Here is a 25,294-nt window from a genome sequence, read left to right as displayed (position 1 = left end):
ATGGCCCTGAGCCTGCTGCTCTGCACAGGTAAGGGGCTGGGGCAGGCATGGGGCTGGGATGGGAAGGGGGCAGAGGGATGTGCATGGGGTGAACACCGTGGAATGGTCAGGGATAGGGGCACACATGGGATGTGGGGACACAGAGGACAACAGGCATCAGGATGGGGGGTATGAATGGGGAGGCACATGGGGGGCACACATGGGATGTGGGGACACAGAGGACAACAGGCATTGGGATGGGGGGTACGCATGGGGAGGCACATGGGGGGCACACATGGGATGTGGGGACATAGAGGACAAGCATTGGGATGGGGGGTATGCATGGGGAGGCACATGGGGAGCACACATGGGATGTGGGGACACAGAGGACAACAGGCATTGGGATGGGGGGTACGCATGGGGAGGCACATGGGGGGCACACATGGGATGTGGGGACACAGAGGACAACAGGCATCGGGATGGGGGGCATGCATGGGGAGGCACATGGGGGGGCACACATGGGATGTGGGGACATAGAGGACAAGCATTGGGATGGGGGGTACGCATGGGGAGGCACACGGGGGGCACACATGGGATGTGGGGACACAGAGGACAACAGGCATTGGGATGGGGGGCATGCATGTTGAAGCGCATGGGGAGCACACATGGGATGTGGGGACACAGAGGACAACAGGCACTGGGATGGGGGGTACGCATGGGGAGGCACATGGGGGGCACACATGGGATGTGGGGACACAGAGGACAACAGGCATTGGGATGGGGGGTACGCATGGGGAAGCGCATGGGGAGCACACATGGGATGTGGGGACACAGAGGACAACAGGCATCGGGATGGGGGGTATGAATGGGGAGGCACATGGGGGGACATGCATGGGATGTGGGGACACAGAGGACAACAGGCATTGGGATGGGGGGTACGCATGGGGAGGCACATGGGGGGACATGCATGGGATGTGGGGACACAGAGGACAACAGGCATTGGGATGGGGGGTACGCATGGGGAGGCACATGGGGGGCACACATGGGATGTGGGGACACAGAGGACAACAGGCATTGGGATGGGGGGTACGCATGGGGAGGCACATGGGGGGATACGCATGGGATGTGGGGACACAGAGGACAACAGGCATTGGGATGGGGGGTACGCATGGGGAGGCACATGGGGGCACACATGGGATGTGGGGACATAGAGGACAAGCATTGGGATGGGGGGTATGCATGGGGAGGCACATGGGGGGACACATGGAATGTGGGGACACAGAGGACAACAGGCATCGGGATGGGGGGTACGCATGGGGAGGCACATGGGGGGCACGCACGGGATGTGGGGACACAGAGGACAACAGGCATTGGGATGGGGGGTACGCATGGGGAGGCACACGGGGGGCACACATGGGATGTGGGGACACAGAGGACAACAGGCATTGGGATGGGGGGTACGCATGGGGAGGCACATGGGGGGGCACACATGGGATGTGGGGACACAGAGGACAACAGGCATCGGGATGGGGGGTACGCATGGGGAGGCACATGGGGGGCACACATGGGATGTGGGGACACAGAGGACAACAGGCATTGGGATGGGGGGTACGCATGGGGAGGCACATGGGGGCACACATGGGATGTGGGGACACAGGCATTGGGATGTGGGATGAGGGGTGCAGGCTGGCGGATGCATCCTAGGGATAAGGGTGGAGGATGCGGGTACAAGGGCAGAGATGAAGGTGGGGGGGACACGGGCAGGGGATGCAGGATGGGAACAAGCCTGGAGGGAGGTGGGCAGAGGGCTCAGCACCCTGTAACCACAGGAGTCCTCTCATTTCCCCCCCTTTATAACGCGTTCTCTGGAGCTGCTGGGACTCTTTGGTGGGTTTGCATCCTAAGCTTCATCAGGAGCCAGCGGGGACAGCAAAGAGCTGCCCAGGCACCTCCTGCAGCCCTCACTGAGGACAGATGGGCACGAAGAGCTGAACAGAGCCAGTCCTTCAGTGCTCTCCCCTAAAGCCCTCCTCCTGCGCTGGGAAACCATCGCCGCTGCTGTGACTGACGCCCTCCCTCCCTCCCTCCACGCAGAACCAGGCTCGCGTCCCACTGGAGCAGCGAGAATCGTCTACACCGAAGTCACTGTGCCCCGGCGGCTGGAGGCGAAGGATGGAGCATTCCCGGAGGTCATTGGCTTTTCCAACCCTGGAAAAGGGAAGCTCTGGAGCAGGGACTGCATCCCTATGGGCTGTGGGTGGGTGCCAAAGGGAGAACAGGGCGAGGAGATGGCTCCAGCTTCCCAACTCAATCATGGAACGGGTTGGGTTGGAAGGGACCTTAAAGCTCCTCCAGTTCCAACCCCTGCCATGGGCTGGGACGCTTCCCACTGGATGAATACGTGGCATTAACGGGTGCTTTGACCATAGCAGGGGCGCCGGTCCTATCTGATAACAGCAGAAGGAAACCACCACATCGTCCATCTGAGACAGGCCAAGTAAGGCTCTTCCCCAGCTTCCTTCCTCTGTTATTTTCTGCCTGGGGCCATGACAGGGAATGTTTCTGCTTTGCTTTCCAGGAATCTGTTAGTCAGGGATGTCCCAGTGTTCAAGTACAGTGAGGAGGGAGACCTGATCACTGAGTTTCCATATATTCAGGTAAGTTTAGGTCAGGGTTGCATCAAAAGCCAGGGCTAAATGACCCTCCTCAGCTCATTCCAATATGCTCGCGGGTCTAAGCAAGGGGTGGCTGTCTGTTTGCGAAAACATAGGTTATTTTTACACTGTTTGTTTAAAGAAAAAGGAAGGAAATGGTAAAGAGACTGATAAAAAATGGGAAGAACCATTTCAGAGCCCTCAGCACATTGATTTCCCTGCCGGATTATGAAAGGTTTTAAAGTACTTTTAGTCCATCAAAAGTCCACCTTCGTTGCGTGAGAAATCACAAAATAACCCCCCAAAAATCATCATGATGCAATGATTGTAGAATCATAGGAGCACAGAACGGTTTGGGATGAAGGGACCTTAAATCTCCTCCATTCCCAACCCCTGCCACGGGCAGGGACCCCTTCCATAGAGCAGCTTGCTCCAAGCCCCTGTGTCCAACCTGGCCTTGAGCACTGCCAGGGATGGGGCAGCCACAGCTTCTCTGGGCACCCTGTGCCAGCGCCTCAGCACCCTCACAGGGAAGAGCTTCTGCCTCAGAGCTCCTCTCAGTCTCCCCTGTTTCAGTTTGAACCCAGATGATGAGCTCTCAGGTCATTCTATGCCTTCACTCTTTACTTGTGCATACGAACAGCCCCTTCAAGGAGCTCAAGGATGGATGTGGGCAGGGGGTTCTGCCCCTGTACTGCTGTAGGGGCCTTTTGGACCGGGGCACGGGAGGTTTCCCACAGCCTGAAGCCACATTTGCACCTTGCAGGATGACTGCTACTACGAGGGGGTCGTGGAAGGCTTCCCGGGCTCCGTCGTCTCCATCAGCACCTGCTTTGGGATGAGGTAGGGCTCTTCCCAAGGGAGAATGCGGGGTCAGCCCCAAATGAAGCATAGAACCATGGGATGGGTTGGGTTGGAAGGAACCTCCCGAGCTCATCTCCTCCAACCCCATGCAATGAGCAGGGCCATCCCCAACCAGACCAGGCTGCCCAGCAGCACGTGGTTAACTGGGAGAGGGATTTATGTGGCCCTGCGAAAGCAGGAGCCCTCATTCCTTCATGGTGCATCTCACTGCAGACATTCAGCTCTTCAACCAGAGCCGAGACATCTTTTATCATTGCAGATTTTACGCTGTCTCCATAGGGATTTTAAGGCACAATTTCCTGAGCAAAACTTTCTGGGATTCCAGCTCAGTGTTTGACGAGGCCACGTTTTCCTATTGGCATGCACACCCCAGTAATTAGGAACATTTTAGGGCTGTATTAACTCAAACAAGACCCAGTGAGCTTCTCTTCCAAGACCAGACCTACCTGCACCTTCTTCCTCCAACAAGCACCCCAAAAGGTGTCCAAGCTAAGTCAGGTTTTTAGGATGCACTTATTAGGAGATGCAGTCTATAACACTGCCTGTGTGAGGATAAACACGTCTTGGAGGTGGATTTTCCTTTGAAGAGCTTTTATTGCCTTCCCACTCTCATTTAACACATAGCATTCAGCAGCAGCTTCTTCCTTCTTCCCCCAAGCCGCATGATTGGCCTCTCAAGGCTCTTATGTGTCCCAAACCTCGGCCATGACCCTTTTATCCCATCAAGCATCTTTTAGGTGAGCTCCTTGTTTATTCTCATGGGATCCCTGCCCATAGGAGCACTGATAAGAAAGAGCTAAATCTTCCCCCACCCCTCTTTCAAAAGGAAACCAACACAAAATCCATGCTGATCCCAAGAGCCCTGAACATCAGGGTGGGTTCTGGAGTCCACCCCTCTCACTGAGCCCTCTGCTTGCAAACCCACAGCGGGGTTCTGCAGATGGGAGACCTGAGGTACGAGATCGAGCCCCTGAGGAACTCCACAACGTTCCAACACCTCCTCTTCCGAAGGGCAATGGAAGGCGGCTCGCGCCGGCTGTGCCAAGTGCCTGGAGAGCACAAGGATCATCTGCCCCTGGATGGGGAGCTCGCCAATGGGAGTAAGATCCACACTACTGAGGTAAGGACCCATGGGCTGCTCGGGCTGATGCTGCGCGTTCCTGTGTGCAGGAACCCGTTATGTTGAACGCTGGGTGTGATCCCACCATAGCACCATGGAAGGGGTTGGGTTGGAAGGGAGCTTAAAGCTCCTCCAGCTCCAACCCCTGCCACGGGCAGGGACCCCTTCCACTGGAGCAGCTTGCTCCAAGCCCCTGTGTCCAACCTGCCCTTGAGCACTGCCAGGGATGGGGCAGCCACAGCTTCTCTGGGCACCCTGTGCCAGTGCCTCAGCACCCTCCCAGGGAAGAGCTTCTGCCTAAGAGCTCAGCTCAGTCTCCCCTCGGGCAGGTTCAAGCCATTCCCCTTGGCCTGGCCCTACATCCCTTGTCCCAAGCCCCTCTCCAGCTTTCCTGCAGCCCCTTCAGGCACTGGAGCTGCTCTCAGGTCTCCCCTTCAGGAGCCTTCTCTTCTCCAGGCTGAACTGACACAGTCCCTGCTCCTACACTCTGTTTGTCGGCTCCTCTCACTGAGCAGGAGAATCCCTTCCAGTCCCATCACGATTCATTGCACCTCCCTGACGGAGCTGTCCCCAAACCTGCTGGCACGCTGCGTTAGCCACAGGCTGCTGGGATAGATGTTGAACAGTTTCTCCTGAAGGTCTGACTCCCCTGGGACTTCATTTAACCCATCCACACATCTCAGCAGTAAAGATCCAACAACCGCCCCCTCCGTGTCTTTAGTACTCACCTTCTAGTAACTAAATCTAAACTCTACCGCCCCAATTCGCTCAAATCCCACCCAAAAAGAGCTTTAGTGATGTCCGGGTTCACCCATCTGCTGCTTTGTTGCTCTTCAGAAACACACTTTGCACGCTTGCAATGAACTCAGCTCGTTCTGGCATCATTCGCTATTGGATATTCCTGATCTGCTTCCCTTTGGATGCAAAAGCAGGTTATTTGCTGGGATTGGTGAATGCTGTTTGAGCTGGGCAGGACTTTGCCATCGCCGCTCCTGCCTCCCAAAGACCTGAGATACCGTGTTATGTCTGTACCTACGAGCATGGGTTATTTATAGTGACAGCCTGGCCTTGTATTGCACTCGGTGCAAGAAATAGAGCGACATCCAGGGATGCTGCCTCCTGAGAGGAACATGAAGCACTGAGATGAAAGGATTCCTGACCAGCTCCCATGGGGGGAAGACGGCTTTCTACATCGCTACAGCTGCGCTGGGTTTAGCGAGAAGCCATAGGGAAAGAGGAGGGTTGATAACAGTAGTAATAATAAAGTGGTATTCGTTCACCAGGGAAGAGCCACCAGGCCCTGTGCTTACAATGACTGGAGCGACAGCATTTGGTTAGCCACGCGTGCTTCTGCACCAGCCAAAGGGGTTAGGGAGCTGTCTCTTTGAGAGACAGCAACTCCTCCTCCTCTCTTCCACCTGAAAACCCCTTGGAATTACTCAGGAGTTGTCTTCCTCATTCCCATCCCAGGCAGAGCCAAAGCTGCCACCAAGGCTTGTGCCGGGTCAGCTCCTTTTTCCCTTTGTTGTTTGACCAAACCTGCTGATTCTGAGTGCTCTCCGTGGCTCAAGGTCCGCTCCCTCCATCACAGATGGGATAATGTTGTACGGGGCAATACCATGCTCCCAGGACAGGACAACCCCACAGGTTACCCGTTACCCAAGTGCAGCTGGATAAGGATTCGGAAGGGCTCTGAATCCTTGTAGGGAGCTGATTTGACTTCAGCAATGCCAGGGAATCCCCCCGCCTACAGCCTTGCTCTGTCTCTGCATCTCTCTGCTCTCACCCCAGCTCCACATTGCGCTCAGTGCTTCTCTAATGTGTAACTGCCCCGTGCTCTTGTCCCAGAGGGGAAGTCTGGGTTAGGCTGAGCGATGCCTCTTTGGTTCTCTGCACTGAGGTGGGAGCCTTCCAAGCTCCTCAGTAACCACATTTGGTCTCTTGCAGGAGGCTGGTGGTCTCAGGCCGGTGTCCGTGCCTGCCAGGTACTTGGAGCTGGCTCTGATCACGAACAAAGAGCTGGTAAGCAGGAGGAATCAGAGCGTGGGGTTCTGCTGGAGGCAGACCCTGGGGTCCAGCATCGGGACGCAGCCTCTGCATAGAATCATAGAATCATGGAATGGTTTGGGCTGGAAAGGACCCTAAGATCACCCAGTTCCAACCCCCCTGCCATGGGCAGGGACACCTCACACTAAACCACGGCACCCAAGGCTCTGTCCAGCCTGGCCTTGAACACTGCCAGGGATGGAGCATTCACCAGTTCTCTGGGCAACCCATTCCAGTGCCTCAGCACCCTCACAGGGAAGAATTTCCTCCTTATATCCATTCTAAACTTCCCCTGTTTCAGTTTTAACCCGTTACCCCTCTCCCCTTTCAGTTTAAAATTAAGAAGAAGAATGAAACCCTGATGCTTCACATGCTCATTTCCATCAGCAACCTCCTGAACACGGTGAGTTCTAATGATGAGGTTAAATACAGTCACTGCTCCATTGGGAAACTCCCCTGGGAAAGAGATGAGGGATTCTCCCTACAAGTGCCTGAGAGGAGGATGGAGCCAGGAGGGGCTGGGCTCTGCTCCCAAGGAACAAGGGATGGGACAAGAGGAACCGGCCTCAAGCTGCACCAGGGCAGGTTTAGATGGAGCTGAGGAACAATTCCTGCCCCAGAGGGTGCTCAGGCATTGGAACAGGCTGCCCAGGGCAGGGCTGCAGGCACCGGCCCTGCAAGGGTTCACACCCCGTGGAGACGAGGCCTCAGTGCCATGGGGCAGTGGTGGCCTTGGCAGTGCTGGGAATGGTTGGATTGGATGAGCTTAAAGGGCTTTTCCAGCCTGGTTGATTCCATGATTCAGTCTGTGTTCCACAGCGCTGTAAAACCCACTTCAATGTTAAAACATTGCTTCAGACAGGAGTGAAGTCACTTTAAAGATCACTTTGAAATCACCCCTTTAAACCACCTGATCGGGAACACACATCAGTGTTACCAGAAGATTTCTGGCAGCTCGGTACCATCTCCCATCTCTTCACTTCCTCCTTGTTCTGAGCCCTCCAAAACAGCACACGGGCAGGGACCCCTTCCACTGGAGCAGCTTGCTCCAAGCCCCTGTGTCCAACCTGGCCTTGAGCACTGCCAGGGATGGGGCAGCCACAGCTTCTCTGGGCACCCTGTGCCAGCGCCTCAGCACCCTCACAGGGAAGAGCTTCTGCCTAAGAGCTCAGCTCAGTCTCCCCTCGGCAGGTTCAAGCCATTCCCCTTGGCCTGTCCCTACATCCCTTGTCCCAAGCCCCTCTCCAGCTTTCCTGCAGCCCCTTCAGGCACTGGAGCTGCTCTCAGGTCTCCCCTTCAGGAGCCTTCTCTCCCCCAGCTCTCTCAGCCCTGCCAGCTCTTGCTCTCCCCAGGTTTACAGGCGCCTCAAGCTCAGCATCGTCATCAGCGCCGTGGAGATGTGGACCGGCTCGGACCGCGTGGCCACGTCCCGCAGCCTGGCCCGGACGCTCAGGTCCTTTTCCACTTGGTCCCAGAAGGAAGCCGCCGCTCACCTCAATTTCGACAACCTCCAGTTCCTGCTGTAAGAGATGTGCCTTCTATCACCGCACTCCCAGGCCGGCCACGGGGAGATAAGCACGAAGCGAGCATCCCCATCTCTTCTCGCTTTGACACCTGTCTGCTGATAAGTCTTTTGTGCTGGTGGTATCTGGTGGAAAAGAGCACAACAGCTTCACCTAATGTACTAATCAGCAGGGTTTTGTCATGTAAATTGCTACAAGAATTCACTCTTCCCTTTCACTGCCCTCTCTTACAGTTCCCCCCCACGCACACACAGCGCTCGGCTCATTTCCAGCTCCGATACACTTGACTGGAACTGAGTTATTCTCATCCCATTTTCACTTCTTACTCATTTTCACCTAGACGAGCCGCGGTTTTTGAGCTGTAATAACTCATTGTTACACCGTTTACAACTCAAACCTCTCTGCTAGAATGACGCCGTTTAATAGCACTTATTTCACTCTTTTGCTTTCTCAGACCTAGCACCTTGTGTCTGTTTTGTCTGTTCCTTTTTCCTTCATTTTGGGGGCAAGAAATCTTTTGGAGAGTCAAACATAGATACATAAAAGTAATGAATACTTCTCTTTTTCAAATTCAACGTATTATATTGCCAAACCTTTTAGAAATCATTCTGAATAATTGTATTTTATTGGAATAGCCTTTAGGTCACTCTTCAAGGAGTGGGGAAGCAATGAGTTTATCAACCATGGTTCTGCCTCCTTAAGATCCCCCCCTAGCATCTGCGGGTACCACCCCATATGGGGTTGCCATAGGAGAATGAGTGATGCTGGGCTTTTCTTTAAGAAGAAGCTTTTTGTCACCCCAAGCATCATTTCCCAGCTGCAATTCAGAAGATGCATCCCATTATTGAGACAAAGCTGTTCCGTGTTCCTTTAACGTTTAAATCTTCCCCTGCAGTGGCCAGAACTACAAGGAACGGGGATTTGCCTGGAAGGGGACAATGTGCAAGCCGAATTCCATGGGTGTTGTTTCGGTAAGGGGAGATCCGATGGGTTTGCACTGCCTGAAAGGCAAGAGAAACCTTCCATACTGACAGTGAAACCTTGGAGGTAATCCTCCATAACCCCTGGGCTCAGCTTTGCATCCTCTAGGAAGTAACACCGAAACTGCCCCTAAAGGAGGCGATGCTGGACTTAGAACCATGGAATCAAGCAGGTTGGAAAGGACCTGTCCATCCAGGCAAAACTGGATGACAAAGACCTGCTCATCCAGTCCAACCGCTCCCAGCACTGCCCCATGGCACTGAGGCCTCATCCCCACCGTGTGTGAACCCTTGCAGGACCGGTGCCTGCAGCCCTGCCCTGGGCAGCCTCTTCCAATGCCTGAGCACCCTCTGGGGCAGGAATTGTTCCTCAGCTCCATCTAAACCTGCCCTGGTGCAGCTTGAGGCCGGTTCCTCTTGTCCCATCCCTTGTTCCTTGGGAGCAGAGCCCAGCCCCTCCTGGCTCCACCCTCCTCTCAGGCACTTGTAGGCAGCCATCAGGTCCCCCCTGAGCCTTCTCTTCTCCACACTGAACCCCCCAGGTCCCTCAGCCCTTCCCCATCACACTTGGGCTCCAGGCCCTGCACCAGCTCCATTCCCTTCTCTGGCCCCCTCCAGCACCTCAGTGTCTCTCTTGCAGTGAGGGGCCCAGAACTGAGCCCAGGATTCGAGCTGCGGCCTCACCAGTGCCCAGTGCAGGGGGACAGATCTGGACCTGAAGGTCCCCACATCACCATACACTGACATGGGAAAACGTGGCTCTGGTTTCTCTTCCCACCTGCAGTTCCCTGGCAATGACACCGTCAATGAGGTGATGACGCTCGCCCACCAGATCGGGCACAGCTTGGGCTTCGCCCATGATGACTCCAAAGAGTTTAAAACCAAATACTGCAGCTGCAACTGCACCCAAAGAGGATGCATCATGAGATCAAGCCCGGGGTAAGGGCCGCAATGCGCAGCTTCATTGGGCACAGGCAAGATATCTCATAGAATCATGGAATGGTTTTGGTTGGAAGGGACCTTAAAGCTCATCCAGCTCCAACCCCCTGCTACAGGCAGGGACACCACACTCTAAACCATGTCACCCAAGACCTGAACACTGCCAGGTCCTCCTAGGATGGTCCTCCTATCCCATGCACATGGAAGTCATGGGATAGGAGCACCAAGCACACAAAGACTTGAGTGAGAACCTCAGCAAGACAGAGCACTGTGTTTCATAGCTCTGATCCTTCAGTTTTGCTGCCATCCGTTCCAATAGGAGCCCTGTTACCTGAACCTACTCATTAAATGTAGAGGTTTCCAAACCTCTCACTTCAGCCCGTAGCTCCTCCAGAATTCCTAAATTCAATGATTCACCATGTTCGGTGGAAGCATAGAACACCAGGTTGGAAGGGACCTCAAAGATCATCTGATGCAGCCTTGGGGTTGAGTTCTTTCCAATTTGGCTACAGTAGCTCCCATGCCCTCATTCATTTATGGCTGCCCCATCCCTGGCAGTGCTCAAGGCCAGGTTGGACACAGGGGCTTGGAGCAAGCTGCTCTATGGAAGGGGTCCTTGCCCGTGGCAGGGGTTGGAGCTGGATGGGCTTTAAGCTCCCTTCCCAACCTAAACCATTCCATGATTCCATGATGTATACATGAAAAGGGAGATGAAAAAGGCTTATTCCCTCTCTCTGTCCATATTCCTCTTTGCCAGTTAATCGACTTGATCTTTAACTCCATCAATTCATCATGGAGATGCTGTGGTTACACATATTAACGGTTTCTCTTACAGAACTTGCTTGGCATTCAGCAATTGCAGCTCAGACCAGTACTACCATGAAGTAAGAAGGAGAAATAATAAACCCTGTCTCCTCAACATCCCCCCCTTAAAACCAGTTCTCCTTGAACACTGCGGCAACGGCATCCTGGAGAAAGGGGAGGAATGCGACTGCGGCAGCGATGAGGTGCGCAATTCCCTGCCGTCGAGGTGTTCAGAGACCTCTCCATACCTCATCCGCATGGGAAGGGGTTTTCCTCCTGCCTCTACTCATGTCCATGTTGCTATTTGTGTTCTTCATTTACCCTGAAGTCAGTGGGAAAAGGGCTTTTCAGAAGCGCTTGCACCTTGGTACCTCCTCAGCTCCAGCTCCAGGCTGTGCCACTTCGGGATGTTGGAGTTTTCCAGTGGAAACTCCTGTTTGCCCTCTGTGGGATCATTACTTGTACAAAGGTGCTGTCAAGCCCCAGCCTTTGCACTGCCATTTCCCCCACAGAGTGATCTCTGGGTGTGTTAGATCCAGGCTTGGGTTGAACATCCTGCACCTTGCTGGTAAAGAGAATCACCTGCCTTAAGGAATTATACCAGGAGAACCCAAATCCCACCACAGAGATGAGATGGAAGCACTTGTGTTTAGAGGGAAATGTGAATTGCTCTAAAAGCATCTCCATAAGATGCACCTCCCTCAACTCCAGAAGGTCCAGAGCTTGTAGAGCAGCAGCAAACACCATTTCCCCCTTCGTTTCCTTTAATTCTGGTCTCTTAAGCCAGAGAAAATGATGCACATAAGAAACCCTCATACTGCGATGACACGGCATTGTGTCCTTCCAGGAATGCCTCCACGAAGGATGCTGCTCCCCCTCCAACTGCATGCTCGTGCCGGGGGCTTCTTGCTACAGGGGTGAATGCTGTCACCATTGCCAGGTACATCTCAAGTGCAACAACTGCTACTGGCTTTGTAAGGGATGGGAAAGCATTGATGGATTTGGGTTTCCCAGCTCTGGGGTGCTCTAACACCTATTTCCTCTATTCCTCACTATATCTGGCTTGAAAATATCACAGAATCATCATGGAATGGTTTGGGTTGGAAGGGACCTTCAAAGCTCATCCAGTTCAACCCCCTGCAACGAGCAGGGATATCTGCTACTGGAGCAGGGTGCCCAGAGCCACATCCAATGGCCCTGAACGTCTCCAGGGATGGGGCATCCACCACCTCTCTGGACAACCTGTGCCAGGGTTTCAAACCCTCACTGTAAAGGGTTTCTTTCTCACATCCAGCCTGCATCTCCCTCTTTCAGTTTACAGCCATAACCCCTCGTCCTGTCCCAACAGCCCCTGCTAAGAAGCCTTTCTCCCCTCACAAGCAATGTCAGACCTCAAGAGCAAGAGGCAATGGTTACATTGACTTCCTTAGGAAACAAACCCTTCCTGGTCATCCTGTTCCCCTCCTACGTCCCAAACTCAACCAAAGGAACCCCTCATAGGTTGGTCTCTAATGCTTTCAATGAGGATTGGGACACTGGTTAAGGCAGGACCCGGGGCTGTATCCAGCTGGCTCATGCTTAGGCAGGAAACAAAGAGCTTAGAAGCACCAAACTGGGTCAGACCAAAGCCATCAGCAACAGCAGCAAAGAGGGAGGGTGAGGCCAGAACCTACTGACCCAACACAAGCATTGGTGCCATGCACCCAACGTCCAACAATCACAAGTGTGGCTGAAAGCAAGGAGGTTCCAACACCTCCTTTCTAGTCCTGCTGATGTTGAGGTCTTCGGGAAATCCAGCAACGTGGTGTTTGTGGATTCAACGAACCAAGAATTCCAGTTTCTCTGCTGGAATATGAGCAATCTCCATGTGCAAGGGCTCCGTTTCCATAGGGCAGCAAGGACTTCAGTCCTCCAGTCCTTATTCTGTCTCACTCATTGCAAATTCAAGCTGCTGTTCTTCATGCTACCCCTTTGGGGCATTTCCTAAGCTCTTGCCACAGGGGTGTCAGTAAACTGGGCCAGACCCCGTGGAAAATGAATCCACCAAAGCTCATCTTGGGGCTTTTCTTTGCAGTTTCATCGAGCAGGAAAGATCTGCAGAGGAGAGGCCAACATCTGTGACCTCCCCGAGTACTGCAACGGCTCCTCAGCAGCCTGCCCCTTGGACACCTTCAAGCAAGATGGAACAGTATGTGGAGACAATGACCACTGCTATGAAGGGAGCTGCCACAGCCACGAGGCCCAGTGCAAAGCTTTATTTGGCAAAGGCAAGAGAGCTCATGGAATCATGGAATGGGCTGGGCTGGAAGGGACCCTAAAGCTCATCCACTTCCAACCCCTGCCATGGGCAGGGACCCCTTCCATAGAGCAGCTTGCTCCAAGCCCCTGTGTCCAACCTGGCCTTGAGCACTGCCAGGGATGGGGCAGCCACAGCTTCTCTGTTCCATAGTCTCACCACCCTCCTAAGGAAGAATAGGAGCATACAAAAGCCCTCTGTAAGTAAAACCAGGTTCTTCTGTGGCCTTACCCCATTTATGAGCACTTTGGAGAACCCCTGCAAATGAAGCCAGTAGCATTTCTCATGGAAGGCATTGCTGGGGAAGACAAAGATACTGATAAGGCAGAACATCTTAGTCCTCATTTCGACATGGGACCCAAAGGCATTGCCACACCAGCCTTTACATGGTGCTAGCACCATGTAAAGATCACCAGCAGTGATCTCTGCAGGACACGTGGGCAATGAGGTTTACTTTGAGAGCATTTTAGATGCTTGAGCACTTGGGAGCCCTGCCCTGACCTCAGGCTCTCCATGCTCTCCCTCCATCCTCTGGTATTCCGTGGACATGAAGATGTTCTGACAAAACTGGAGTCCCCTGGGCTAGAAATGGTTCTGCCTCATTGAAACCCACATCTTTGAGCTGGTTCTGACCTCTAACAGGAATTAAGTGTTTCTGATATGGAATATAATGGTGGCGATCCTGGTTTCATGGTCAATGGCAGATATAGTGACCTGTGCCACGCAGCCAGTTAACGACTTACAGAGAAAAACTGGATTGGAAGAGATTTAAGGTTTTGAATCCAATTTATGCTCCATATTCTTCTGTATAAATGACCATGGTCCGTTGTGACCATTGGTCAATGTCTTGGTGGCAAACCTCTTTGTTTAGTCCCTTCGTGCTTACATTGACTATTCTGGTCCAGGAAAGGACCAGAACATAAACCATGGCAGGTCAAATGCACTCACAGAAATGATCCAGAGGGATAAAGGGATGCCATAGTCCCTGTCCCTCCATAAACACCTCCTTTTGCTCCACAGCCGCCCAACGTGCTCCATTGAGCTGCTTCCTGGAGGTGAATGTCCGAGGTGACCGGTGTGGGAACTGCGGCTGGAACGGGACACACTTCACAAAATGCCTGGAAGAGTAAGTGCTGGATACTGGGGTCCAGTGGCAACGTCCCCAGGAGTAACTTGCTCCCATCCACAGCTCTGCTGTGCAGCAGGACCCAACCTGAGCCCATGTTCCAGGGGTGCCCTGAGCAGCGCCCAGCACAGTGGGACAAGGGCACCTTCATCCCTGTGGTGATGCCCTTGGGGATGTTCCCCAGCACCCCATTGGGTTTCTTTGCTCAGCTGCTCACTGCGATGGAGCTGGGGTCCCCCAGGGCCCTTTCCCAGAGCTGCTCCACATGGGCAGATCCCCAGCCTGGGCTGCACTCCAGGATTAGGTTTCCCAGGGGTAAGACCTTACACTTGTCCCTGTTGGACTCCATCAGGTTCAGCAAGTCTCATAGCGTTTAAAACGGGAAACACACATGAACTTGAGACTCAAAACGACAAATGGAAGCATCTCTGCAGCTTCTGGAGTGACACACCAAAGGGCTGCGCTGATGTGCCCAAGGCACCGACACCAACTGGCTTAAAAGAGTCAGTGTGGATGCTGTTTAAGTGTCAGAAAAGGGGTGTTTGGGTGCAAAATGTCCAACAGGATTGTCCCTGCACATCTGGAACCTCTGACCATGCCCAGGGTTGCTCCAAGCGTGTGAGCTGGAGCGGGTTAAACTGATACCAGGGTGTGCACCAGCACCATGGATCACCACATCCCAGCTGTCCCTACAAACCCTTAGAGCCGTCTGTCTGCCCCAGGAACGCGCTGTGCGGAAGGGTGCAGTGTGTTAACATCAAGAGGGTACCGGTCAGGGAGGATGGTGAGACCGTGGTGCAGACCGCCATCGACAACGTGCTCTGCTGGGGGCTCGACTTCCATCTGGATCCAGACACTCCCGACGAGGGGGCAGTGAAAGACGGGACATCGTGCGGCAGGAACAAGGTACCCTGTGAGCACCAGGACACGTGGACAGTACAGGGGTGGAGATGAAACGTGAGGAGTTTGATCCTAAAGGAGATGTTCATGGTCTCCAATCCAAACCCCATCGTGCCTTCTGGTAAAGCCTCCTTTGGCAGCTGGAAAAAAAAACATCTTGTATTGGTTTTGTGGGTTTTTCCCTCAGATTAAGAGAAAAAATACAATAATTGGTATTTTTGTCCCCATTAGAAGAGAAAAGAAATGCATTTTGTTCTTCTTTTGAGGTTATTGCCAAAGCCAACCTTTATTTGTTGCACATACAAAAGAATCTGAAGTGTTGTTCCAAGAGCAGGACTCACTCCTTCCCTTTGGCCCACACAGAAAACCAAATTCCTGTTGAGCTGCTGACGTACTGAAGGATGAGTTTCCTGCTATTACATGGCAGGGAAAATCCTCTGGAGGAAAACAGAGGTGCTGAGTTCCACCAAAAGGGAAGGAGCTCCTGAGGGCCGGCTTTGGTAGCGTCCTTTCAGGAGACGTGGGTTTCACATCACCAAATGCAAAGGGTCATTAAAAAAAGAACTCATTTGCAAGGCCAAAAGTAGAAAATGCATCTCCTTCGTTCTCCTTCTGTACAGAGGAGATGAGTTTGTGCCTGCTCAATTTGGAAGATACCTCCACATTATTCAGTGGAGTTCCAAGGTCTGGTTCACATCATGGACAGGACAAGACCAGAGCCACAAAGTGCTGGGAGCTGGGGGAAATGTGTTGATTTCTATCCAAAGATCAGGATTGTGCCCAAGAGCCCATCCATCCAGAACCCTCCACCAGCCTCGGGCAGTTACCTAGGGAAAGGGTATGAACAGAACAGGCACATATGGTCCTTCCTACTAGCATTGGCCCTACCTTGTTCAGCTCTTAGCTACTCAGTTCCTTTGGTACAAGTGGTTGCTGTGCATTTTGTCACCCTCAGTGGGTTTGTTCTGTCTCTCCTTTGCTTTACCTTGACCCTGGAACCCCAGAGCTTCATTTTATGCTTCCCTAATGCTTGTTTAGAGAAAGAAAAGTCTGGAACAACACAAAAGGAGTGACTGTTTCTCACTGCTTTCATCCGCCCTTTTATCATCCCACTAATCCCAACCTACTTCTACCTGCAGATCTGTATGAACAGGACGTGTGTTGGTGCAGCTTTCCTCAACAATGATTGTGGGGACACCAAATGCTATGGCAGAGGGGTACGTAGGACACCTCACAGTGGTCTTTGACTATAAAAGCATGAAGTGTCAATTGGCCTCTCAAAAGCACTATTAGAAGTCCAGAATCATCCCTGGTTCAGCAACACAGAGATTCGTTTGGGTTGCACCCATGACTGAGCTCTGACCACCCAAAACTCTTCTCTTGGTTCCTTTTACCCTTTTACCTCTTTGTTCCCTTAAATAACACTTCCACATCACAACGTTTCATCCTTCACTGCACCCGTCAGTGCTACGGAATGTAACATGGGTGGAACTGCAGAGAGCATCTAAAAAACCCATGTTCAGGTCTAGAAATCCATTTTCCTTACAAATAGCGCAGAGATGGCCCATTTTGTAGCACACTGGCTGCACGTCATCTTATAGACAACCTACATTTGGGACATTAATGCTGGCAGAACTGTTTCATATGTGGATCTCTTTATGGCATCACTTCCAGTAGCTGCCCCTTTCCAGCCTCCCATTACAATTCCTGCCCCCTGTCCAGCCAGGGTCATCCCACCACATTCTTAGAATCACAGAATCAGCCAGGCTGGAAAAGCCCTTTAAGCTCATCCAGTCCAACCGCTCCCAGCACTGCCCCATGGCACTGAGGCCTCGTCTCCATGGGGTGTGAACCCTTGCAGGGCCGGTGCCTGCAGCCCTGCCCTGGGCAGCCTGTTCCAATGCCTGAGCACCCTCTGGGGCAGGAATTGTTCCTCAGCTCCATCTAAACCTGCCCTGGTGCAGCTTGAGGCCGGTTCCTCTTGTCCCATCCCTTGTTCCTTGGGAGCAGAGCCCAGCCCCTCCTGGCTCCATCCTCCTCTCAGGCTGTTGTTGTAGGGAACAATTTGCTGCACCCCATGAGAGGTTCCACTGTTACAGACCATGAGTGAGCACCAAGAAACGCAGGAGCTGAGTAATCCAGCCCAGACAGACAAATGAATACACAACCAAGGCAGTCACGGTCCTGACTTCAAGAAAACACCAATTTACTCATTCTCTCCTCTGTCATCTCCTTGCTGTCGTTGTAGCACCTCTTGCTGGATCCTCAGTGATGGATCAGGGACTTGCAGTGCCCTCACTTCACGGGTGCAGCAGTCACCTAATGATGGGTACAAGCCCACAGCCCCCAACAGCCTGGGACCAGGGCCCCCAGTCCACCACCTCTGCCCAAAACAGGCTGAGCATTGCCACAGTGGAGCTAAAGCAGAGCAACAAATGCATCTCAGACACAGATCTCAGCCAGCCTGGCTCTGCTGCGCTCACAGCCTATCCCCAGAGACAGACAGGGCCCATCATGATCTCTTTGGGCTTCATGCCACAAAGCACGTGCTTGCTTTCAGGTGTGCAACAACAATGACAACTGCCACTGTGATTTCGGATGGGCCCCTCCGGACTGCCAGCTGGAAGGGCTCGGAGGCAGCATTGACAGCGGGCCACCCCCTCCTCAGCACCGTAAGTACCGTGCGCTGGGACCTCCCTGCGCATCGCACTGCCCGTCTCAGCTTGACGATGATCTTACAGGTCTTTTCCAAGCTCCTCGAGTCTCTGGTTCGATACTTAAAGATCAGTTCAGACTTTGTTCGGGCAGCCCTTTGTCCCTTGCTATTTAGCCATGTTGGATTATTTTCTCTCCTCTCCTTTATCTTACCTTACCTTACCTCACCATTCTCTTACCTTACCTTTACCTTACTTTACCTTAGCCTTACCTTACCTTTGTCTTACACTTCCTTTCCCTTCCCTTCCCTTCCTTTCCCTTCCCATCCTTTCCCTTCCCTCCTCTCCCTTCCCTTCCCATCCTTTCCCTTCCCTCCCTCTCCCTTCCCTTCCCTCCCTCTCCCTTCCCTTCCCTCCCCCCTCCCCCTTTCCCTTCTCTCTCTCCCTCCCTCTCCCCTCCTTCCCTCTCCTCTTCCTGTTCCCTTCTCTTCCCTCCCCTCCTTCCCTCTCCTCTTCCTGTTCCCTTCTCTTCCCTCCTCTCCTCACCTCTTTTCCATCACTCCAGCTGCACTCACTCACCTTTCCCCACTCTCCAGACCATTCCCAGTGCACCCACACGAGCTGCAGATCGATTCCATTAAGCCCCGAGGCCCAGCAGCCAGCACACACTTCAGGAAGATGCTTGATGAGGGTGTCCTTCTTCTAGGAGAACCTTCCTCTCCTCTCAGCCCAGGCACCCAGCAGAGCTCCCCTCTCTGCTCATCACTTCTGCTGCTGAAGGACTGTTGGGTCTTTCTGCTCTTCATTTCACCAGGCCAATGCCACACTGTTCAGGCAGTAACTGGCATGGCAGAACCACACTCCATTGAGCAGGTAACAGTTGATTTGCCAAATCAGCTGTTCATCAAGTACCAACCCATTGTGGTATTCACCTCTCAGATACTCAAAGCAGGGTTAGATGGGGCTTGGAGCAAGCTGCTCTAGTGGAAGGTGTCCCTGTCCGTGGCAAGGGGGTGGAACTGGATGAGATTTAAGGTCCCTTCAACCCAAACCACTCTGTGATTACATGACTTATCCATACACTAATGGCACAGTGAAGCACCAGCCATTAGCTGAAGGAGATGTTCAGCTCACATTACCTTTTCCTTCAGTGCTATACTCTTCACAGAATCCCAACCTGGTTTGGATTGGGATTGGAGGGACCTTAAAGCTCCTCCAGTTCCAACCCCTGCCACAGGCAGGGACCCCTTCCACTGGAGCAGCTTGCTCCAAGCCCCTGTGTCCAACCTGGCCTTGAACACTGCCAGGGATGGGGCAGCCACAGCTCCTCTGGGCACCCTACATCCTTCATCTGTGTGTCCTTCTCAGGAACCACACAGGAAACCTTCCTGCCCATTCATTATGTCCACAAACTCCTTTCATGCAGCCCCAAACACTTGCTGGTTCCAGGTCTATGCAACATTACTTCAGTCTCTACACTGTATACCTCAAGGCTTTTCATTGCTTCTCAGAAGGATAGGAACAACGGTAGCTCCCAAGCAGGGCATGCTGGAGGTCACTAGGAGACCCAGATTGGGAGCAGAAGTTAGAGACAATCATAGAGCATCAGGTTGGAGGAGACCTCGAGGATCACCTGCTCCAAACTTTCCAGGCACAGCATGACCTAGACTCAATGTCCCACCACCCTATCCAGCCCAATCTTAACAGTGTCCAGTTGTGGGGAGTCACCACTTCCAAGTGAGCATCTGTTGCTCCAGGGTTGTACACTCCTGACTACCTGAACACCCATGACAAGTGCTGCTCCCACCAGAGCTCCGCGGTGCCAGGGATACCCAGTGTGCACACAGCATCATGAGCATCCCAGGGATACCCAGTGTGCACACATCATGAGCATCCCAGGGATACCCAGTGTGCACACATCATGAGCATCCCAGGGATACCCAGTGTGCACACATCATGAGCATCCCAGGGATACCCAGTGTGCACACATCATGAGCATCCCAGGGATACCCAGTGTGCACACAGCGTCATGAGCATCATGCTCTTCCTTTCTCTCTTCCACCCCAAGCGTTCACATCTGCAAGGAGCATTGTCAAAACGGCTAGACTGATGCTTTTCTTCATCCTGGCCTTCCTGCTGCACAAGAGGGCTGCCTTTGCTCGCTGCCTCCGAAGGTGAGTCCATCTCCACTGAGCTCCACATCACCAGGTAAAACTGAGGCACATCCCACCTCCTCTCACCAAGGTTCTCAGCATCCCCTTCCACGGAAACCCTTTAGGGTTCACAGTGCAGAGCTTACCACCCTTTGTGTGAGCCACGTTCCCCAGGCATCAGGCAGAACTTGCAAGGTAAGGCAAGCAAATCGGCTCTGATCCGTGAGGAGAGCTCTGTCACAGCTTGCTGCCTCTCATCCCCAAAGGGCAGCTCCAGCTTGAAGAGTTTTCAATCCTTCCTGGCATTTCTGGGAGGTTTTCCATGGACATTTGGAAACTAAAATTGTCCAAGTTCAGGGTGTTTTGTCCTAAAGTTCAGCTTTTTCTAAAAGGCTCTTCTTTTTTTAATTCTTTTGGGATATTCAATCCCATTTTCTAGATTTTTCCTTTTTTTTTTTTTAGTTCACTGAAAAATGCAAATAGAAGTTAGAAAAACAAAAGAAAAAGAAAGATTTTATAACAGTGGAAAAAACAGGAAATATTTTACAACAGTTTGTGGAGGATAAACACTCTTATCCTCTTACTGCTCTGCGCATTTTTCCCAGGTCAAATTGCTTTATAAGCTTAACTGAAAGAACATGGGAATGTAACTGCAGAGAGGGAAAATCATGGAATCCCAGACTGATTTGTGTTGGAAGTGACCTTAAAGCTCCTCCAGCTCCAACCCCTGCCACGGGCAGGGACCCCTTCCATAGAGCAGCTTGCTCCAAGTCCCTGTGTCCAACCTGGCCTTGAACACTGCCAGGGATGGGGCAGCCACAGCTTCTCTGGGCACCCTGTGCCAGCGCCTCAGCACCCTCACAGGGAAGAGCTTCTGCCTTACCTCCAACCTGAACTTCCCCTCTTTCAGTCTGAACCCATCACCCCTTGTCCTATCACTGCAGTCCCTGATGAAGAGTCCCTCCCCAGCATCCTTGCAGCCCCCTTCACACACTGGGAGCTGCTCTGAGGTCTCCACACAGCTTCTCTTCTCCAGGCTCAACAGCCCCAGTGTTCTCAGCCTGGCTCCATACAGGAGCTGCTCCAGCCCCTGAGCATCCTCGTGGCCTCCTCTGGACTTGCTCCAACAGCTCCATGTCCTTATGTTGAGGACCTCAGAACTGCACCCAGTGCTGCAAGTGGGGTCTCCCCTTCACGCAGTAGAGGGGCAGGATCCCCTCCCTGAGCTGCTGCTCACGCTCTGGGGGTGCAGCCCAGCACATGGGGGGGTTCTGGGCTCAAGCGCACACTGAAGCTGGGTCATGGGGAGCTTCTCCTCACCCAGCACCCCAAGTCCTTCTCCTCAGGCTCCATCCCATCTCCCCCAGCCTGGGTTTGTGCTGGGGTTGCCCCAGCCCAGGAGCAGGACCTTGCCCTTGGCCTGGTTGAGCTCCATGAGGTTCACACAGTCCCACCTCTGCAGCGTGTCCAGGTCTATGTGGATCCATCCCTTCTCTCCAGCGTGTCTCTGCACCACACAACTCAGTGTCATCACAACCTCATTCACAATCCCAGACCAGAAAATGAGCCATCACATTCCCCTCCGTGATCTCTGCACATCCACAGGCTTCAGATTTGCTGGGCTCATTTATCCTGCCAGGAAGCAGGAAAGATCCACACAGAGATTTGCTCTACTCTGTGCAGCAAGCTTGTGTTGGTACCCAGCTACCTCCTGTATTCCCAGTTTAGGTACCTCTACCCTATGTTATAGTCTCCAGAGCAGATTGAATGAATGCTTTCCCCTTACCACAGTGACCTGTGGGTCTATTCTCGGATCAGGATTTAACCTTATGTGAAACTAGGTAAGAAACAGGATTTAACTTACTGCATAGCTCTATTTCCTTGTTGTTCTACATCCCAGTGTCAGAGGACAAGGAAACCCCACCCAGTATTCCTCATAAGGTATTTGTCCATCAACAAAAGCAGCTGATGCTGCATGAAACCACTGTCCAAAGTCCATGTTCACTGAGCACTTGATGTTACAGGTATCGTAGGTGGCTACTTAGAAGAAAGGACAAAGGATGGAGTAGGAGTCGTTCTTCTTCTCTGAAAGATGTAAGTATTAAAATCCACGTTCTCAAAGGGCTTTAACTTCTTGGTACCTTCCAAACTTCCTTCTCCTTTCACAGTAATTCTGCTCCCCGTTGTTTTCAGTGCAAGGTGGAAGCTGCCAGTGAGGACACAGGCAAAGGGTGCAGCAGCCCTGCAGCAAACGGGTTGGGTTCATGACAAAAGACAGTTTGGGGTAAAAAGCAGCATGTTCCTACAAACAGAAGTGCTTTCATTGACAGCTTCACGGTGGCACAGCTGAAGGAAGCACCAGCAAACACAGGAATTCTGTCTAGACTGGGACAAACAGGGGATCTCTCCCAAAATGAGCTCTATGAGGCTGCAAACATCCGAGTGTCCTGGCAGGGAGGGTCAGGTTCAAGTCTTTGCTTTGGTCCTGGCCATGGGGCTTTCCTGCTGTGGCGCTGCTGTTTGGAGAGGTGGCTCATTCCTCCAGGAATGTGGCTAATCTAAAGCTGATGCAGTTTGATCAGATTAGTTTTCCAAGGAAAAGCTCCTTGGAAAAGAAATATAAATAAATAAAATCCTGCTGCTTCTAGTTAGAAAAGCAGAAAACAGCTCAGGAACCACAACAGAGGAAAGAGAGTAAGGAAGAAGAGCAGCTGGGGTCTCACCTCATATCATGTGCAGGGACCACCCATCCAGGAGGCCCAGAGAAGAGCAATGGGGTGGGAAACTCATGGTCTTCAAGGAAAAACTGGGAACATGGGTTGTGTGACTTGGAGAGGTGAGTGAGGAGCTACAGGATAATAACCCCCAAATCCATTCAAGGCAACAAGTGAGACCTTGTCTTTTAGGTTGATCATGGGCAGAACAAAAATGGGTGAGACTAAACTGAAACAAGAGATTTTGGTTAGAAAGATGCAAAAATAATGCTGTCTCTTTATACACAGCACTGAGGAGATCCACCACATCTCCTAGAATCACAGAATCCCAGCCTGGTTTGGGTTGAAGGGACCTTAAAGCTCATCCAGTTCCAACCCCCTGCCATGAGCAGGGACACCTTCCACTAGAGCAGCTCGCTCCAAGCCCCGTCCAACCTGGCCTTGAACACTGCCAGCCCCCAGGAGAAGGGTTTTGAACAAGTGAACCTAAAAGGAGAGATGGGGAAGTTACTTTTATCTATCAATAGTTAGCTAAATACATCTGTCATTGTCACAAGGTGCTGATGAAATCAAGCACTGAACATAATGCAAAGGAGATTAGTCACACGGAGAGATCACAGGAGCAATCTAATCTTTGACAGAGCATTAGCATAACCCACAACGTGAGTAAGATGAGAGCAGAAGTAGTATGGTAAGTCTGACATCTTTGTATTAGATGTTGTCTTAACACATCATGTGTGGTCTCTGAACACCACTGGAGACCAGGAGCGAGAGGTGGTAAAATGCAGGAAAATTTTCTCCATTGAAGTGATGCAATTGAAGTATTTCACTCCAATTTTGACAACATTGTAAGTGAGGAAAGCCATTGGAGAGAGAAAGCATAGTTAAGAATAGCAGGGAAGCACTGACACCAGGGCAGGGGTTAGAAACTTCAGCCCAGGGAAGAGGAGCAAAGAGAGGAGGTGCCCTGTTACATTTGCAGGTGATGCACCTAGAAATTGAATCATGGAATAGTTTGGGTTGGAAGGGACCTCAAAGCTCCTCCAGTTCCAACCCCTGCCATGGGCAGGGATCCCTTCCATAGAGCAGCTTGCTCCAAGCCCCTGTGTCCAACCTGCCCTTGAGCACTGCCAGGGATGGGGAATTCACAACCTTAACATCATCATCACTGGACCAAAATAAGCTCCGTTCACTCAGAAAGTGCTGCACTAACCCTGACCTTTCCTTCCTCCAGGATGACCTAACAGAGGATGAGTTCTGAGCCAGAGCTGAGCCTCTCTGCAGCACACGAGGCCCCTGAGGGCTGCCAGAGACAGGCCCAGCTCTGAGAGCAGCCTCGTGCATCGCTGCCTCTGAGGAGCTGCAGGACAGCTTTGCTCTCCCCAAGTCCGACCCGTTAGCTGGGGGTTGTTCAGCTTTAAACAGCAAAGTTACCTTCGAGGCATTAAACAGGGTTTGTTCTGGTTTCTCTATTCAATAAACAGCTTGTTTTCAGGAGGCAGCTCCTCCAAAGGGTTCCAGCTCTGCTTCCTGGAAATTTACTGTACCAGCATTCCTGGTCATCATGGGCCCTACAGACTCCATAGGCACATGGCAGGAGGTATCTCAACAAGGGGTTGGTTTTGGGACTGATCCTGCTTGGTGACATGGACAGTGGGATCCAGCACCCTCAGCACGTTTGCTGATGACACCGAGCTCTGTGGTGCAGTGACATGGTGCAGGGAAGGGATGGAATCCACATGGACCAGGACATGCTGGAGGTGGGATCATTTGAGCCTCATGGAGCTCAACCAGGCCAAGGGCAAGGTCCTGCCCCTGGGCTGGGGTATTCCCAGGGCAAACACAGGCTGGAGGAGATGGGATGGAGAAGCCTGAGGAGAAGGACTTGGGGTGCTGGGTGAGGAGAAGCTCCCCATGACCCAGCTTCAGGGTGTGCTTGAGCCCAGAACCCCCCCGTGTGCTGGGCTGCAGCCCCAGAGCATGAGCAGCAGCTCAGGAAGGGGATCCTGCCCCTCTGCTGCGTGAAGGTGAGCCCTTAGAGCAGCTCCAGTGCCTAAAGGGGCTGCAGGGAACCTGGAGAAGGGCTGAAAGAAGGGGTCTGACTTCCCTCTTTCCACCCATTTTCCCAGCACTCCATAGGACCATAAATCCCAGACTGGTTTGGGTTGTAAAGGACATTAAGATCATCCGGTTCCAAACCCTTTCCATGGACAGGGATACCTCACATTAGACCACATCACCCAAGGCTCTGTCCAACCTGGCTTTCAACACTGAACACTTCTGCCTCTGTGACTGCTTTTGCCCTTGATCTCTCACTCATTTCTGCACTGACAGCCCTGAAGCATCCCCAGGCAGAGAGATCAGACAGCACAACCCATGCCTGAACCCTTCACATCACCCAGAAACATCCTCAAGCACTGCAGGAGCTCAGGAAACCTCCCTACAAACCCACCCAAAGCACCTCCACTCCTCACTGACAGCACAGTGAAAAGGAGGGGGAAATAACCAACCCAGAATGCAAACTAACCCAGGAGACACTGCC

General features: G+C 52.5%; 1 protein-coding gene across 1 annotated transcript; it reads left to right on the top strand.

Moving 5' to 3' along the window:
- On the top strand, positions 1-22,189 carry LOC134169503 (disintegrin and metalloproteinase domain-containing protein 9-like). The gene is made up of 20 exons (XM_062630061.1): positions 1-28; positions 2,074-2,168; positions 2,412-2,476; positions 2,558-2,636; positions 3,400-3,476; positions 4,425-4,617; positions 6,565-6,639; positions 6,995-7,066; positions 8,016-8,185; positions 9,082-9,157; positions 9,951-10,105; positions 10,941-11,112; positions 11,757-11,849; positions 12,984-13,176; positions 14,226-14,331; positions 15,054-15,237; positions 16,371-16,448; positions 17,792-17,903; positions 19,954-20,059; positions 22,063-22,189. Exons 1-20 carry the CDS (start codon positions 1-3, stop codon positions 22,166-22,168), a joined length of 2,235 nt encoding a protein of 744 aa, XP_062486045.1. The 3' UTR covers positions 22,169-22,189.
- Positions 22,190-25,294: the final 3,105 nt, after the last annotated feature.

This window comes from Pezoporus occidentalis, unplaced genomic scaffold (assembly GCF_034315485.1).
Source record: "Pezoporus occidentalis ecotype Australia unplaced genomic scaffold, CSIRO_AGI_Poc_V1 ctg347, whole genome shotgun sequence".
In the NCBI taxonomy this organism is placed as follows: Eukaryota; Metazoa; Chordata; class Aves; order Psittaciformes; family Psittacidae; genus Pezoporus; species Pezoporus occidentalis.
Note: the sequence above shows the minus strand (reverse complement) of the source record. Positions and strands in the feature narration are given on the sequence as shown.

Excerpts from the sequence above, each read along its gene's own strand:
- LOC134169503 (XM_062630061.1), top strand. The coding sequence starts at position 1 with ATGGCCCTGAGCCTGCTGCTCTGCACAG. Across the intron at positions 4,618-6,564 it reads GTAAGATCCACACTACTGAG|GAGGCTGGTGGTCTCAGGCC; the intron begins GTAAGGACCCAT and ends GGTCTCTTGCAG. Across the intron at positions 17,904-19,953 it reads GCCACCCCCTCCTCAGCACC|CGTTCACATCTGCAAGGAGC; the intron begins GTAAGTACCGTG and ends TTCCACCCCAAG.